The following is an 18,098-nucleotide window of genomic DNA, read 5'->3' as shown; positions in this document are numbered from 1 at the left end:
AGCGCATTTAAAAACTTAAACTTTGGTTGCTGCGTTCACATCATAATGTACAAGCATCATTTATAATTTGGCTTTGAGAATTTCTCTGGCATTAAGTTTATAGAAAAATGTATAAAAGAAACTGAAGTTTTGGTTATATTTTTATATTTGTAAAGTAAAAGTTTGATTAAAATGGTCACTGTTCTTTTTTTATTTTATTGTCATTTCAATAAAAAATATTAGAATGACTCTGATTTTGTGTGTGGCTACTAATCTTAGCGTGCCATTAGAAATCCTGCACGGTTCTTTTTCAGTATCATTGGCCAGAGGCCATTACATTAGGTAAGAGACAACTTGCATAACGGCAAGGGCTTGAAGACCTGGGACATCCATGTTGCCCTCCCCTTGCATTCCTCCATTGTGTGTTGGCAGTTGTCTTAGGCAGATGCGGTTTCCTGCAATGTGAAAGGGTCATTGGGTTTGGAACCTGAAGACTGGCATTTAGAAGTTGCCATGCAATTTTGTTAACTGTGTTATATCATTGGGGACTCAGTTTCCAAAGAGAGTATTGACTTTAGTTTTTTTTTAATCAAACTTGCTTGGAGGTCATGATGTGCTGTGACACCATGCTTGCTACTTTTGTAATATTGGGTTGGCCAAAAAGTTCACTTGGTTTTAAGTAAAAATTTTTCATTTTCATCAAGAACTTTATTGAACGATGTATTCGTTAACCGAATGAACTTTTTTGGCCAACCCAGTACTTTGCAATTTAATTTCATCATTGTAACAGAAACGGTTTACTCAAAACGTGAGAATATATGTGTAATAAAACCATAGCCTTGAGACTTTATTTCTGAACAAAAGTTGAACAAAACTTGATACAGTTATTGCAGAGTTTTTCTGAAAATTTTACTAGTTTATAGCAGGCACCAAAGAGCTATGAAAAATTATGAAAGAAAAGCTAAAAACTGAAATGTTCCCATTAACTTACTTTTTTCCCTATGAACTTGATTATTTTTTCCCCTCTGCTAGATTTAGTAATGGAACACATTGGTCCAGCTAATGAAAACACAAGCAGAATTCCATGGGAGCACAATGAAGGCTACTGGATTAGATGATGAAGTTCAGTTCCTAGGCTGCTGAGAACCTTAAACAACACCCAGACTACTCAGCATTTCTCACGGGATGGTGAAAATCAAATGAGGTCATGAATATAGAAGGCTTTTGGATATTTTTAAAAATGAAAAGAGCAATAATGTAGATATGAATCTTCACAACTCTGGTTTGTCTGAAATGTTATATTTATTTCCTTTAAATCAAACCAGATCAGAGCCCCTGTCTCACAAAATGGCAGGGAATTCAGTCTCAGTCATTATTGGGAATAGGGGACCTACCCAAAGTCATACGAATCCAGAGAGCATAAATGGTACTCTGAAATGAAAGTGGGGATGGGGAGACCTCTAGCTTCCATCATGGACTCCATGGATATTTGTCCAAGCTGAATTAGCTTCTTAAGTCTGGTTCCATTGCCTCCCTGCCACACTTGGGCCTTAGGATGCAAATGATGCAGGTGGCCCCTATGCCTGTGGTCCAGCCTTCCTGGCCACACTAGTATTCATCCCCCTGAGTCTGGTCTCCTTTCCCACTCCTATCATGATGTAGGATGCAGTACAGAGAACCAGGAGCATTGGTTGACTTTAGAAGGTGGGTTCTGTCCTTGAAAAAAAAATCCTTGAGGGAAGGATGTGCAAAAGCCTGGCTACCTTGGAATGGGTGAGGACAAAATGTTGGCAGAACAAATACTAATTATCCCAGTAAGATGTCCAGATGCAAACCTTTAAGATCTTTTAAAATGCAAATAAAAAATAACCTTATATAGTTAGGTTAATGTCACCTATTCTCATATTGAATCTTCAGAAATTACAAGCTTCTAAAAGTATAATATTTAGACTATAGTTTTTATGTAGTCAGAATCAAATGTTAAAAGTTGCTATTAAACAAAGTCATTCCAGGAAACAGGCTGCCTGAAGTTTTAACACTTAGAAAGTAGTGGTTCTCTCAAAACATAACTCAGATTATAACACTTTGAATTCAAGATGGTGGAATACTGTACCTTAATAAGGACAGATTTATTAACAGTAGCCCCTTGTGGTGACAGGACAAGTTTGGTATAATATTTTATAACTATTGTGGCTTGGATTGAATTTGGATAGTTGGATAGTGTGGTTTAAAATTTATGAGGGCTCAGATAAAGTAGAACAGTTACTTGTGGAAAATCACTATCCCTTCTTCCATATAAAACTTTATTTACCAATAAAGTTGAAAGTTTAGCATTTTAATCAAATGTCTGCAGGTAGAGAACCAAAGGGAACTGAAAGTTTAATCATATAGATCTCATATAAAAAAGTGTGTGTGTGTGTGTGTGTGTACGCTCATCCTCCCTCCCCAGTAAAAGCCAAACTGTTGTGTTCATCACAGGCCCTTTAATAGGATGTTTCTAAAAATTACAAATTGGATAGTAATAACGTTGAGCTGAGCGATCTTTTGTTTTCTAACAAACTTTTAGAATTAGAATATTAGGTATGAAAGAGACCTTGAATATATTTTAGTCCTTTTGAAAGTGTGTAAGATTCAACAAATATTTGCTGCATACCTACTCTGCATCAGGCACTAGTACAGGCCTTGGGCATACAATGAGGAATAAGACCCCCAAGATAGCACTTTTCTTTGGTAGTGCTTTTCTTTCTTTCTTTTTTTAACAGTCTTATTGAGCTATACTTTACATATTTCACCACATAAATATACAATTAAAGATTTTTAGTATATTCAGAGTTGTGCCACAGTCACCACAATTTTAGAACACTTTCATCACCTCAAAAAGAAATCCATGTTTAGCTTTTATACTTCAGTTCCCTCATCTCCCTAAGCAACCATTAATTTACTTTCTCTGTCTACCTATGTTTTTGCTTGTGCTGGACATTTCAAGTAAATGGAATCACGCTATGTGGCATTTGTGTGGCTGCTGTCACTTAGCATGTTGTCAAGGTTTGTCCATGTTGCAGCATGTATCAGTACTTCATTCATTTTCATGGCTGAATACTATTCCATTGTAGGGTGTATAACTTAGGTATCCATTCATCGCTTGAGGGACATTAGGGTTGTTTCTACCTTCGGCTATTAAGAATAACGTCGCTATTGACATTTGTGTGCACATTTTGTGTGGTGGTGTGTTTTCATTTCTCTTGGTTATTTACCTAGGAGTGGAATTGCAAATGGTCACTCTTAGGTTTAAACTTTTTGAGGAGCTGACAGACCACTTTCCAAAATAGTTGCACCATTTTACATTCCTACCTGGTGTATGAAGGAACACATTTTTATTTCCTGCTTAATCAGATTCGTTTTAGACTCTGCTGGAGGTTATGAGTAAACAGCAGAAACTTTATTTGCGAGGAATTTAAGACCGTTGGTTAATTTTCTTTCTATGGGGTCAGGGCCTCTATTATTCCCTAAGCACCATCTCCTCTTTCAGCCACCTAGGAAGCTCCTAGGCCCGCAGGGGGTGCTCCGGGGTAACCTGCTTAAGGGGGCGTTTAAGGAAGAAAGGGAAAGGACAAGTGGCTAGACGCCCGGTGGTGGGGGTCCCCGAGTCCCGCGGATCGGCCACGCGGCCAGGGCTTGACCGCTTGTCAGCGCCGTCGGGCCTGAGTGACGCTTGGGCTCGGCCCCGGTCGGGTGCCCTGTGCGTCCGCGGGCCAGACCGAGCTGGGGTGTCGGCGGAGGATAATGCTGGGTTCTGGGCCCCAGAGCCTGCGGCCGGGGCCTTCGCCAGCCAGGCGGCGGTGCGACCGATGGGGGCGGGGGACGGAGGCCGCGCCCCCGCGCCTGTCCCGCCCGCACCCTGCTGGGGGCGGCGGCCCGCCCCTAGCCAGCCAAGGCTCTTCCGCGCCGGCAGGGGCAGCAGCGGGAGCGGCGCGGGGCGGAGCGGCGCGAGCGGCCAGGAGCAGCCCGGCCCGGCCCGGCGAGGAGGCGGCGGCAGCGGCAACGGCGACGCCAGAGCCCGTGGGCGCCGTTCGCGAGGCCGCCGCGGCCCGGCCGCAGCGCGGGGAAGCCTGGGGGCTGGAAGCCGCCGCTGCCGCCATGCCGCTGCTCTTCCTCGAGCGCTTCCCCTGGCCCAGTCTCCGCACCTACACGGGCCTCAGCGGCCTGGCCCTGCTCGGCACCATCGTCAGCGCCTACCGCGCTCTCAGCCAGCCCGAGGCCAGGCCCGGGCCTGGGCCCGCCGAGGCGGAGCCGGTAACGGCCCCGGTACAGCCAGACCCGGCCGCGCTCGTCCGGCCGAGCACCGGAGGACCCCGGGCCCGCGACGTGGCCCAGTACCTGCTCTCGGACAGCCTATTCGTGTGGGTGAGCGAGGCTGCCGGGCCCGCCGAGGAGGAGCGGAGAGGAGCCGGGCGGGGGATTGTGGGGACCGCCATGTCACCCATTATCTGTGGGGGGCGTGGCTGGGGCCGGGGTCCCCTCCCCCCGGGACCCCCGAGTGCGAGGCCCGGGGGGCGGGGCCCCGCCCGCGTGCTCGCCACTGAAGGACCCTGTGAGGGGTTGGTTGGGGTGGCTTTGGGGTCGTGAGGAGGGGCGGGTCCCGAGGGCAGGGTCGCCTTTGAGGGCCTGAGGAAGGGACTTCGGGACGCGGTTGGGGAGGCGCAGGGGGCGGGGCGCGAGGGGACGCGGCCGGCCGGGGAGTGTCAGGGCCGGGGGGTAGTGGGGAGGTGCTAGGGTGGGTTGGGAGGAGAAGTAAACGATGGCGGAGCAGAGTTGGGGTTCTGAGGGACCACCGGGAAGGAAACAAGGAGCCCTCAAAGAGCGGGTTGACCTGGCTGGGACCGGCCAGTCAGTTACCCCGGCTATTTTATTTAACTGTGGAGGGAAGTTGGAAGGCTTTTCTGTCTCTGTCAGACCCGGAAATGTTAACAGGTTTCCCACGAAGGGAGGGAAGAGACAATTCGGATGTTGAGCATAGGAGAATTTTAGGCATCTGGGTGTGTTCGGACATTCCTGTTTGGAGAGAGGCCTTTTTTTTTTCTATTTATTATGTGATTGTCCTGTTTGGGTAGAACACACACACACTGTGCTTCCTTTCCTGCTGCTTTCACCTGGTGATTCATGAAAGTTTCTTTTGATGTCTGAAGGCAGCCAAAACATTCGGAGTCAAGAGGTGTCTCTCCATTTGAACTCAGGATTTTTCCTTTTAGTGATCCATTTTAAAACACGGTTTCCAGTTTGTCTGCCAGTGTAAGATAAGCAGCATTTACAAGGCATAAATGCTGGTTTCACTTATTAGAACAGATAATTTCAGGCGGGTAGATCAACAGTATTTTGGCTTAAGAGCTTGGCTTCTACCTTAGCCTTTGAATGCCTCACGGAAACCCCACGGCGATCAGAAAAGCTGTTCCAGGACTGAAGTCTGTCCTTGCATTTGCTGTGGCGTCTTGGGTCCAGAGTCTTGTCTTCTCCTGTAAATTCCCGTTTTGGGGTGAGAGCCGGCTGTAAGTGACTGGGATTAATATTCCAAGTATACAGAATGATACACAACTCATTTGTTATAATTAATCCCGCTGTGCTTCATTAGGAAGCAGTGGGATTTATGAATTGTGGGTGTGGATCAAGTCTCTTGGTCCTTCTGATGAAGAGGTGAGTAGAAGGCAGTGAAGGGTGAAGTTCCATTCCTCCACTGCTGTGTAAAGCTGAACCTTACAGTACACAAGAAGGGAGAAGAGAAAGAACTCAGCCACACGTCTCTTGTTTAATTTCTATTACACAGATTTTAAAAATCTATTTTTGCATTTCAGTTGGCAGGTAAACTGTGATGTGAAGAGTGATATTGCCAAATGTTGAGATTATAATGTAGTCTTTTATATATATATATATGTATATATTTAAGTATATAATACAAATAAGCCTTTGAAATGGAACTGCTATAGTATTTAACAACTACTAGTATTGTTTAATGATCTCCCTGCCCCCTCCCCAGAGTTTCTTTTTACAAAACTCATGTTCAAATTCCAAGGTTAACATCTCTTCATAAAACATTACATAAAGCCTGTTGATTTTCTGTGAAAATTACTTTTAAGAAAATTTCCTTTTCTTACCAGCTTTTTCAACAGAGGTCTTGCCTCATGCGAGTTTGTAATTTCTTCCTATCTGCTGATGATTTTTTTCCTTTCTCAGTTGATCTTGCTGTTTTTCTTCCATCTTTCCTCTGTGGTTTTCACACTTATCTTGGTCTTCCTTGGTTCCTCAGACCCTCCATGTATGCATTGTCAGCTTTCCTCATCACTCATTACTTAAGTTTCTGCTTTAGTAGACGAGTGGGAGTCAAAATCTCAAATTCCTTCCTCCGAGGCCTGGCAGATCGCATTATTAGGTGAATGTATGGTGGGGCCTTTGTCAGAATGGATCCTTTCTTGCCCTGCCCAAGGACACTCAGATTCAATTTTTTAAAAACCAAACAAGGGACTTCCCTAGTGACGCACTGGATAAGACTCCTTGCTCCCAGTGCAGGGGGCCCGGGTTCGATCCCTGGTCAGGGAACTAGATCCCACATGTGTGCCGCAACTAAGAGTTCACCTGCCGCAACTAAGGAGCCCAACTAAGGAGCCCGCCTGCTGCAACTAGGACCCGGTGCAACCAAATAAATAAATAAATATATTTTTTAAAAAAGGCAAGACAAAACAATCAATTATCTTTCTGCCAGTTTGCAATTCCTGCTAGATATTATTTTGCATATTGGAATCTCTAAAACTTATCTTTGTAGGGCACAGTTTAGATGAATATAGATACTGATATAATGTCTTCATTTTGATTAATGTCCTAGGTGATTTTAGGCATGTTAATGGTTGAGAAACTGATGAGGCAGAGGATGGGGTATGGAGTGAAGGTCAGATGATGTAAACCTTGCCTGCTCTGTTAAGGAGTGTGAACATTATTTCATGGGCCAGAGGTTTAAGTGGGAGTGGAGGGGAGGAGGGGCTGTCATGATGAGATGATCTTTTCAGGGGCGGACCTATAGCCGCAGTGGGGAAGATGGATTTATGTAGACAGGGAAGAGGCCAGGAGAGGTAGTGACCTAAGACTCCCGTCCCCAAAGAAAGTTCTCCAGGTGGCCCTCTGGCACTGACATTGAGAACAGGTGTGAGGGGAGGTTCCCAGGGTTGTTTTGTTGCACTAACAAATACCCAGGTTTGACATGATTATTTGTTTCTTCATGTCTTTCTAGAACTTTCATTCCAGATTAGGTTTTATTTTGTTACTCATTTCTCGGGTAATTTTACATTGTTCAGATGTCACTTCCATTAAAGTACCTCCTGATCAGTTTCCATCATTGTTTTGAATTGTTCAGGTGTTTATGGCTTTTCAACTTCATTAATCTTACTCATTAGTTTCATTGCTTTCTCCTGTTTTTTTTCAGTTCTGGTTTTTTCTTTTTCTTTTTTATGTATTTGCTTTTAAAACTGTAAGAGCTGGACATGGTAAAATGGAGAAATAGACATATGAAACAAGTTTTAAGGTTCTGATGACTTAATTATATGCAAATGAAGTCGTTTAAATAGAAGTGTCAAGGGAAAAAGTCACCAAAAACGAAAATAGATAAAAGTGAACTGACCGTTGAGAGCAGGGATTGGCAAACTGTGTTGGCCTATTTGGCCTATTAGCTAATAATGTTTTTTACATTTTTAAAGTTTTTTTTTTCCGAAAGGAAGAATATGTGACTGAGAGCATGTGGCCTACAGAGTCTAAAAATATTTACTGTCTGATAGCCCATTAGAGAAAAAGTTTCTGACTCCTGCTTCAAAGGACCCATCTTCACATAATTATACAACTTGAGAACTGAAAGTAATTTACTCGGTTTGAGTCTTTATGAGATGAATATTCCAAAGATGATTAGAGAAAAATGTTAGCTCCAGAAATGTTGGGGCAGCTGAAGAAAAAGACTAAACTTGTAAATAATAGGATATAAGCCTAGATAAACAACTTAAAAATATAGGAAAAAATCTTTATAGTAGGGGGGAAGGAGATTGCTATTTGATTGCTCGCGAGATGCATGCTGCATGCTTTGTATACGTAATCTCATTTATTTCCCTAATGTTGTGCAAAGAGGAACACAAGCATCAGTATAATAAGGGGGAGTTTGCATTACTGGCATTTTATACTTGTCACTGGGAGCCTACAGAAAAGTAACATTCCAGTTGTCCTTAAAGGAGGAGACTGATACAAGGTGTGTTTTGGCGGGGGGAGGGGGTAGTTAGTGCTGGTGTTAAGTAGAAGACTAAGAAATACCCAGATTGATCAAATCGACACAGTTCACATCTACATATTATACAACTATATATGGTATGTATACATATTCCTTCTTTTTCATACACAGAAGGTAGCGTAGTAATCACATTTCTACACTTTGCTTTTTTTTCAGTGAACAGGTTATCTTGAAGGTTCTGTATAATGCTAGTAAATGCAGAACTGCTGACTTAGTTTTCCTGGCTTCATTGTATTCTGTTGAATGGCTGTTTTACGGTTTATTGAACTAACCTCCCTGATGGACATTTAATTGGTTTTCATTTTTCTGCTATTATAAACAGTGAACCCCTTGTACTTAGATTTACTTACATTTAAGTTTGGATTCTGCTCACCAAGAAAGATTAGTTAGCTGTGTAGAGCAGAATGAGGTTAGTACTTTTACTGTGATCTGCAATGATAAAGTGAGGTGAGAAAGTTTGTCCCAATTCCGTTGGTTTAAATATGGGCTGAAGTGTTGTTTCTGTAAGGATATCACTGATGACCTAGTGGGATCTGATTTGGAATTTTAATTTTAATTTTATAATGGAGTATAGTTAATTTACAGTGTTGTATTAGTTTCACGTGTATGGCTAAGTGATTCAGTTATACATATACATGTAGCCATTCTTTTTCAGATTCTTTTCCCATAAAGGTTATTACAGAATATTGAGTAGAGTTCCCTGTGCTATACAATAGGTCCTTGTTGATTATCTATTTTATATATAGTAACGTGTATATGGTAATCCTGGGATTTGCTTTTAAATGAGGAATGGTACGATTATGTTTCTGTATCTGCAATTTTTCAAGCCTTTGTCAATTTTAAAATTGGGAATTTATTGGAATGATGATATTTGTGAAATTAAGACATTTTTCTGTAAGTAGAATAGAATAAATAGTTAATAATTATTGAGATGTTTTTAAAAACACTTCCTTCATGATCTTAAAATAATTTAGTTGCTTCCAATCCTGTATAGCTTTCACTTTCATAAAGTTCACAAAAGGTTATCTCTTTCCTTTTACATAAAATCCCTTTCTCATATCAGTTTACTTTCTCAAGCCCTTTTTCCCTTCTTAGCTGTGCTGATTTTTAAATCTTCCATTTATATTACAATAGGAAATGTTTATCTACTGGTGATGGAATTATGAGGGACTTCCACTTCCACTTTTTTCTTTTTGGTAAATCAAAGATACAAAATTTTTATACCTCTTTTTTTTTTCTTTTTTTTTTTTTGCGGTACGCGGGCCTCTCACTGTTGTGGCCTCTCCTGTTGCAGAGCACCGGCTCCAGACGCGCAGGCTCAGCGGCCATGGCGCACGGGCCCAGCCGCTCCGCGGCATGTGGGATCTTCCCGGACCAGGGCACGAACCCGTGTCCCCTGCATCGGCAGGCGGATTCTCAACCACTGTGCCACCAGGGAAGCCCTATACCTCATTTTTGAACTTAGAAAAACTTAAGAAAAGTTTTACCTGAGAAGTAATATTTTATTTCTTACTTTGTAACCCAAGGTGTATGAGAATGCTGTTTAGGGTAGAGAAATGATTAAGCGACCCTAAATTTGATTTATCCTCTGTTCTCCCAGCAGCTGGCTTGGTCTGTTAGATGCTTACCAAGTTCTGTGTCTTGTAGATCCTAAAAGCTCTTTGAGCGCAGAGTCCAGATCACCCTCATTTCTCTTAATCCCACATGCCTTGAGCAAGTAGGTGCTAAATGTGTTGAATTTATTTCTTTACTTTGTAAGCCTACCTGCAAAAACAGGAAGAATTTTAAAAAACTGTTTTGTAATTAGGCTTGGGATGTTTGGCTGATTTTAAAAATCCTCTTCAGCTGGGGGATATGGCGTGAAGGATTGGGGCTGTAGTTTTGTCTTAGGACATTTTTTCTTAATTAACATGATTGGGGTTCCCATTAACTGGTTTAGAGCACAATGAAGACTAGCCTTTTAAACCTCTATTTCATCTCCTTAAAATTTAGTATTCTACACTATTTGTTGGAATGTTTTGAATAGGGCTGCTCCACAGGGAGTCATGTTAGGGAGGTGGGATGTTTTGGATAACTAATTTGGGTTTTTTCCTGGCTATTTGAAGGATTTAATTTACCAGAAGAGTTTCATTTTTCAGCACTTTTTTTGTTTCAGTTCTTTGAAAATACATCACATACTTTCTTGCCCCATTAGACAGGCAGAATGTAACTAAACATAATTTAATCTTTTGTAATGAATCAGGGCTACCATTCATTGTATGTAATGTGTCAGGGCTACCACAGGGCTGGATGGTGTGAAGCGCTAAGGGGAACCTGAAGAGATCTTAAGGAGTTTGCTTTCTTATCTTACTCTCTTCCGTCACCTTCCTTTTATTTACTTATTCTTAAAATATCATTTGCTTCTTTTAAAAATAGATGGAAGAATGACCTGGAAAGAGGAATATGGCCACCTTCCTGTAAACTTAGTGAATCAAAGATCGAAGCAGCCTTTACGGTGTTGGTGTTTGTTTTCATTTGCTCTTAATAAAAGTCCTCTTTACCATCTTCATCAAGGTCCTTTTGGCTTTTTCAGGTTCTGTGGTTTTAGAAATCATTTGAGCATCAGTAATGTGATGTGCCACACTAGCGTCTGAGTCAGGGGCAGCCCATGTTTTCATTTTGTAAGCATTTGTTGTTTAGGTGTAAGGAGATCCCTCTCTTAATTACTAAGAAAGTTTTCCACTTGCTGGTGAAGAAGGCTTTAGATTGTCATTGGTGTCTCATGGTTGCCTTTCAGTTCTCAGCTCTTCCTGCTTTCTTGATTCCACTCCCCTCGAATGCCCCAGAACCTTTACTTTAAGGCCAACACTAACCACAGATGTCTTTTGTCCCGTTGCAGTACATTTGAAAACGTGTATGTGTTTGATTCTCAGTTCTTCATGATCTTGTGAATTTTTTATGACCATCCACACTCTTCTCCACATGTCCTGTCTTTCTGACAGGGCAGGGCAGGATGTTTGGGTGCTGGACTTCACTGTTCATGATAACTGCATTTTCTGGAAAAGTTTTCTTCTAGGCTGTCAAAATCTTAATGTAGGAAGTGATGTACCTAGGAGATACTTACGGTTTTTTTAAGGTGCATACAGTACAAAGTTTACACACAATTCAGTTAAGACTGAAGGGGAAGATGGCCTTCTGGAGGGTACATGTTGGGACAGGGCTCTGTGAATTAACTGCTGAGTTGGTACCTTCCTCCCCACTCCTCATCCGTACCCTGCCACCCATAAAAATGTGCCCCTTCAAATATTACTTATTTTGTACTGGTAGAGAACTGGAAAGTCTCAGTTATTAGAAATGTTGGCTGAATTCCTAATATAAAATTTTTAGAGCTGCTTTTATTTTTCAACCGGAAATAAACTTCCTTTCTTTGGTTTGTGTACAGGTTCTAGTAAATACTGCTTGCTGTGTTTTGATGTTGGTGGCTAAGCTAATCCAGTGTATTGTGTTTGGCCCTCTTCGAGTGAGCGAAAGACAGGTAAGTCCAGATAGCAAGGATGCATTCTTGTGACCAGATTAAAGAAAAAATTTTTTGGTATAATTTCAAACTTACAGAAAAGTTGTACAAATAATATGAAGAACTCCTATATAGACTTCATCCAGATTCAGAGTTATTAACATTTTTCCCCATTTACTCTAACAGTTGCCTTTTATTTATATATACATATTTTTTGTGATCCTTTTGAGAGTAAACTGGGGACATCATACCCCTTTAACCTCAAGTGCTTTAATATGTGTTTCCTAAGAGCAAGGACATTTTCTTAGGTAACCATAGCACAGTGATCAAAATCAGGAAATTCAGCATTGATGAAATACTTTATAATCCACAATCTGTATTTAATGTATCCAAGTTGTCCCAATATTGTTCTTTATAGCTATTTCCTCATGACTTTTATGAGGTAATTTTAAAAGAAGCTCAGACTTGTTTTAGTTTGAGTAATTGTATATATCATTCTTTAGAATATGGGTTCTTTTCCAAAGGAATTTACTGAGAGATTTTAGTTTTTCCCTTTGGAAAAGTGTATTAAGATTCGTCATTCTACAAGCAGCGTCAGGTGAGATAGTCTGACATTTGAACATTACTCTCAGAATGCATGTATGAGCAAGAGGTGCTTTCATTAAAGAATTAATGCCACAAGCATACTGTACACATTGGCAGTTCCCCAAGGATTTTAGTGGATGGAGTGTAGAATAGTGTGTTTTAAAGTAAGAATTTAGAACTGGCCTTTAAAACAGTAACATACAAACAGAACTATATTGTACTTTATCTTATCCCAGTGGTAAGACACAGGAGCCTACTACATTAAAAGTACAACAGTGGCCTCACCCCTTACGTATCCTTTTCAACCCAAATCTCTTGTTATTAAATCAGCTGAGATCCTAGTTTAGAGTTGAAATTCATTTACTGTGTGATTGAGCCCTTGGATGCTGTTAAGGGCAGGACTCTTTGTTTTCCCAGAAATTTTTCATTGGTGAGTATTCAGTACTTTCTCCAAAATATCGACTCCAGAGGTCTCCCAGATGGGATCAGTAGAACATAGAGGGTTTTTTGGTAGGATACAGAAGCTTTTTTTTGATGCTTCTTTTGTTTTCAGGAAAAACTTTTGACTTGTGGGCCAGAAATTGGTCAGGCCAGGCAAGCAGCCTAATTGCTGGTGGATTGATCTGGCACCAGTGGGCCTTACATACTGCTTTCTTTTTCCTAAAATGTTAAATATCAGTTCAAAATTTACAGAAAACATAACCTTGGAGTATTATAGAGATTTTTCAAATACCTGGAGGTAATCATAATGGGCACATTTGTCACTCAGCTCTACTTTCAGTTTTTTCAGTATAGATCACGTCTTTCATGTTGTTCAGTGATGACAGTTTTTGACCAGTGTCATCCAGTAGCATTTATTAAGCGCTGTTTTTTTTTTTTTGCGGTACGTGGGCCTCTCACTGTTGTGTCCTCTCCCATTGCGGAGCACAGGCTCTGGACACACAGGCTTAGCAGCCATGGCTTACGGGCCTAGCTGCTCCACGGCACGTGGGATCTTCCCGGACCGGGGCACGAACCCGTGTCCCCTGCATTGGCAGGCGGACTCTCAACCATTGCGCCACCAGGGAAGCCCTTAAGCACCATTTTGAGTTAGAATGCTACAGAATTGACATGGGTTTACTCTCTGTGTGCTTAAACTTCAAGAAATAGAGTAATGCTAGAGGCAAAGACATTGACTACCTAAAATTGGACAAATATTCAACCGTTAAGTGGCGGTGTAGAACAAAGAATTTTTTAAATGCACTTAATGCCTACTATGGCACTTATCTAAGCACCGTACGTATATTAACTTACTGAGTTATCCCAACTATTTTATGAGGTATATGCTGTTGTTACAAGACCCGTCTTATAGATGGGGAAACCAAAGCCTGGGGATTGTAAGTAACTTGCCTAAAGCCACACAGCAGATAGATGGTGGAGTGAAGGTTCAGAACCAGGACACAAAATGTTCTAGGTTCACTTCATGCTTTCCTGCCCCAGATCTGGAAACAGACATTCACCAAGGATTCCTAGTTCGTTTTGTTCTCTGAACAAAGGGTGTACAGTCAGAGTACAGTGTTTTAAAGTTCTCAAAATAACTCTTATCTTTAAATAGTCACATTATCAATTTGTTCCGCATGTAGGTTCAATTATTTCTGTTTTTATTCAATTTTGCTTTTCTTTCTAAGTTTTTGAATTTGTGAAACATTCACATGGTTCAAAACTATACATAAAAGTATACTTAGGAGCCATATTTTCATCCTTATCCTCTGCACACAGTTGCCACCACTCCCACAGATGGCTTGAGGTATCTTTTAATATCTGTTGGCTAGACGCCCCTCATTGCCCTTTTTTTCAGGATAGTAAAGATTTTTAAAACTGGACATCCTCAGTGTAAGAAAGAGTACAGTGAAGCAGATATACTTCTGTGGGAGTGTACATTTATATAACTTGTTTGGAAATCAGGTGGATTTTACTTATTAGAAACCATAACAATATCCGTAAGCTTTGATTCAGTAATGCTGAAAAAATAGAAACTTGTACAAAGATATTCATTATAACATTTTCTGAATGGTGAAAAAAACATTTCGGTGTCCATGTGTAACCACTAAAGTGGTCTATTCAGACAGTATTCATTGGCACTGGTAAGGTTCTCACCATATAACTGAAATAAAAGTATACAAAAATCAATGTTTTACATTTAGGAAGAAAAATGCATAAAATGTTAAGGCATCATTTTTGTTTTAATTTTCTTTGTACTTTTTCATACATTATTGATTATGGCTGGCAAATGAGCATATATTATTTTTGAATCTGAAGGATGTTTAAAAAAATAAAAAGGAAGGAGAATGTCCAGTCTTTTTCTTTTGTTTGTTTTAAAAATCTAGAGAGTAGGGCTTCCCTGGTGGCGCAGTGGTTGAGAGTCCGCCTGCTGATGCAGGGGACACGGGTTCGTGCCCCGGTCCGGGAAGATCCCACATGCCACGGAGCGGGTAGGCCCGTGAGCCATGTCCGCTGAGCCTGCGCGTCCGGAGCCTGTGCTCCGCAACGGGAGAGGCCACAACAGTGAGAGGCCTGTGTACCGCAAAAAAAAAAAACAAAAAACTAGAGAGTAGAAGTATTAAAAATGATACTTGGAGCTCTCACCATTCTTTTTTATTTTGTGTTAGAAGTATATGTATTATTAATACATAAGGTACTAAACTAATATTACTCCCCTTTTAATGGCTAAAATTTCATAACTATAGAATTCAATCCAAAATCTATAGATTACTTTCTAGGTGTCTTCCCTTTATTCTTCAGAGGGCTCATTTTTTCTTTGCCTTCTATTGATATTTTCTTGTGGACAAGTGTTAGAAAGGTGAGAATAGACTATTTTCTCCTTAGAAGCCAGCTTTTGTTATGTTACCTTCTCCTTGAATGGGTTAGGTATAATGGTAATCACCTTTATAAATATTTTTCTTTTTAGCACCTCAAAGACAAGTTTTGGAATTTCATTTTCTACAAGTTCATTTTCATTTTTGGTGTGCTGAACGTCCAGACAGTGGAAGAAGTGGTCATGTGGTGCCTCTGGTTTGCTGGACTGGTATTTCTGCATCTGATGGTTCAGCTCTGCAAGGACCGGTTTGAATATGTGAGTTTTTAGCCAAGCTCTTTTCTTGCTTAGGCACACATTTGCCAGGTCTGAATTGTGTAATACGAGTGAGCTGTGACACACATGTGCAGGATAGCTCTCCCAGGGAAGGCTCCTGGATCAGGTACCTCCTACCTGTTTCTTGAGGAACTTTCTGCAGCAGCCAAGGAATGCAGGAGCAGTGTCCCCTAGGGAGGTTTCCTTCCCCTCCCCAGTAGTGTTGCCTTACAGCCCACGTGAGGTCAAATCACCTACACAAACTGTTTTGATCACAGTGCAAGGAAACCTTAATATATAAACTGAAGAAAAGCTGGTCTCTTCCAGATGTTTTCTGTTCTAATCTCCTTCCATTTTCCCCCTTCTTACTCTGGTTCTTGGAGCCCTTCTTTCTGACTAGCTTACATTGTTTCCACCCTGGGCCAGGACTGAATTAGCTCTCTTGGCTTTCTTGGTCCTTGGAGAAGTGAACCTTTTCTGTCTGGGTACAAGATCTGCCTCTTGGCTTCAGAGTTGTGTGGGTGAATCTTCATTTGTTGGTAGTCCCGAACTAATCTCGTGGATCCTCAGTAAATGGACGCCTACAATCCTGCCTCTCCGTTAAACCCACTCCACAGCCCTGCTTGCCCCTTTCTTTACCCAGTCCTCATGGACCATGGTGGTCCTTGCACATCTGTGTGAGTTAATCTCAGTTCCAAAGCCTTTAGCTGTTTCATAATTCAACCCCCATCCCAGGCCATGGACAGGCGCTTCTAACCTTCCCAGCTGGTTTGGTATCTACACCTTTCTGCTCAGGAGTCACAGCCCCAGGCCTTCCTTTCCAAGCTGTATACTGTTAACATAGCATTATGGTAGTAGTCAGTCTGCACCTGGATTACACTTCAGTTGTCCTAGCCGTGAACGGGCTAGGAATGTCCTCCCAAGTGGCTTTGAGGGATTAGGGCTAGAACAAGATTGTGAAAGAACACAACAGAATGTGGTGCTGCCCTGTTGAAGTTGAGTCCTGTTGAAGCCAGAAGAGAGAATTACATTCCTTTGGCAAATTGTTTCTAGAGGCTTATAATCCCACTGGTAGGAGGATCCTTGAGAATTTGAGATGCAAATATAATGTATATTGTTATATTCCATAAATTAAATGATAAAGATCTCAAAATATCAGCTCATACTCATATTTAGGTTGGTTGGAGAATTTTGACCATCTGGTAATGGGATACTTTTCTGTGCTTTCCATTTGGCCGTGCGGCTACGCACAGACCTCCAAACAAAGACACCAAGGTTAACCTTGAGTTTAATTAACACTGCCATGCTTAGTCAGGTTTAATTAACACTGCCATGCTGAAAAATGAGCTTCCTTCTCCTGTTTTGCATTTTTAGCTTTCCTTTTCGCCCACCACACCGATGAGTAGCCATGGTCGAGTTCTGTCTCTACTGATTGCTATGCTGCTTTCCTGCTGTGGATTAGCAGTTGTCTGTTGTGTCACAGGCTACACCCATGGGATGCACACATTGGCTTTCATGGCTGCAGAGGTAAGATGCAGAGATGGGCTTTTGCTCTGATTATGTTCCTATGTGTTTTCAAGGAAGCTAGAGGATTATTGACAGATTATTTTCACCCACGGTGGATATCTGGTCTTCATTTTAACAAGCATTTTTTGAGTTCCTTCGTTTGGGGTTGGGTATTGGTACCGATTGCTTTTACATATATTATTTCACATAATCCTTGCTACAACATAATAAAAAGTACAGTTGACCCTTGAACAACGTGAGTTTGAACTTTGTGGGTCCACTTATACATGGATATTTTTCAGTAGTAAATTCTGCAGTACTGCATGGTCCCTGGTTGGTTGAATCCACAGATGCAAAGGAACTGGATACGGAGGCCCGACTATAAATCATATGGGGATGAACTCCCATACTGCCCAAGGGTCAACTGTAATTATTTTTGCCGACATTTATATAGGGCTTACTATATGCTGGGGATTGTTCTAAATACCTTACATATATTGACTCATTTTATTATTCCTGTTTATTAATGGGGAAACGGGCATGGAGGGTGAAGTGAATTGCTTAAAGTTCCAAAGTGGCAAAAGTAGCACAATCCAAGTTCTGTGACTTCCAAGTGGGAAAGGTTTTCTCCTTAAGATATTGTAAACAATGATTGGTAACAATTAGTAAGGAAATATCCTGTAATTGGTTATTTTAGATAGGCCATAAATTAAGATTTTATAGAATAATACAATATATATGCAAACTGTATTCATTGTTTTGAAAGAATAATCTGAGATATTCATGTATATTTTAAAATTTACTTTTAAACCCTTTCTGAAAATACTCATTTCTGTTCAATAGAAATCAAATTTTTTGTATGTTCTTTATATTCAGTGGCTATATTTGCTTTTTTCCTCAGGCCAAAGGCAAAGTACTTTTATCTTGTCCATAATTGCTATTATTAATGGAAAAAATGAAATAATAGATATCTAATATCAATATCAGTAGATAGCTAATATCAAAACACTGAGTTTGAACTACTAATTGGGAATTGTTAGAATAGGGTTAAAATTTATTTTGCTTAATAGCATTCATTTTGGAGTATAATATAGTAGTGTAAGAAAAATAGGGAA

General features: G+C 41.0%; 1 protein-coding gene across 1 annotated transcript in view; it reads left to right on the top strand.

The window, feature by feature from the left end:
• The first annotated feature begins 4,116 nt into the window (after positions 1-4,116).
• The window catches only part of AMFR (autocrine motility factor receptor), a 42,264-nt gene continuing 28,282 nt past the window's right edge, over positions 4,117-18,098 (top strand). The window contains exons 1-4 of the mRNA XM_007459439.1: positions 4,117-4,383; positions 11,712-11,804; positions 15,316-15,480; positions 16,852-17,004. Of these exons, the coding sequence (XP_007459501.1) occupies positions 4,117-4,383; positions 11,712-11,804; positions 15,316-15,480; positions 16,852-17,004 (678 nt within the window). The remainder of the gene's footprint in view (positions 4,384-11,711; positions 11,805-15,315; positions 15,481-16,851; positions 17,005-18,098) is intronic.

Source organism: Lipotes vexillifer, unplaced genomic scaffold (genome assembly GCF_000442215.2).
Source record: "Lipotes vexillifer unplaced genomic scaffold, Lipotes_vexillifer_v1.1 scaffold342, whole genome shotgun sequence".
Taxonomy (NCBI): domain Eukaryota; kingdom Metazoa; phylum Chordata; class Mammalia; order Artiodactyla; family Lipotidae; genus Lipotes; species Lipotes vexillifer.
This window is presented reverse-complemented; position numbering and strand designations above follow the sequence as displayed.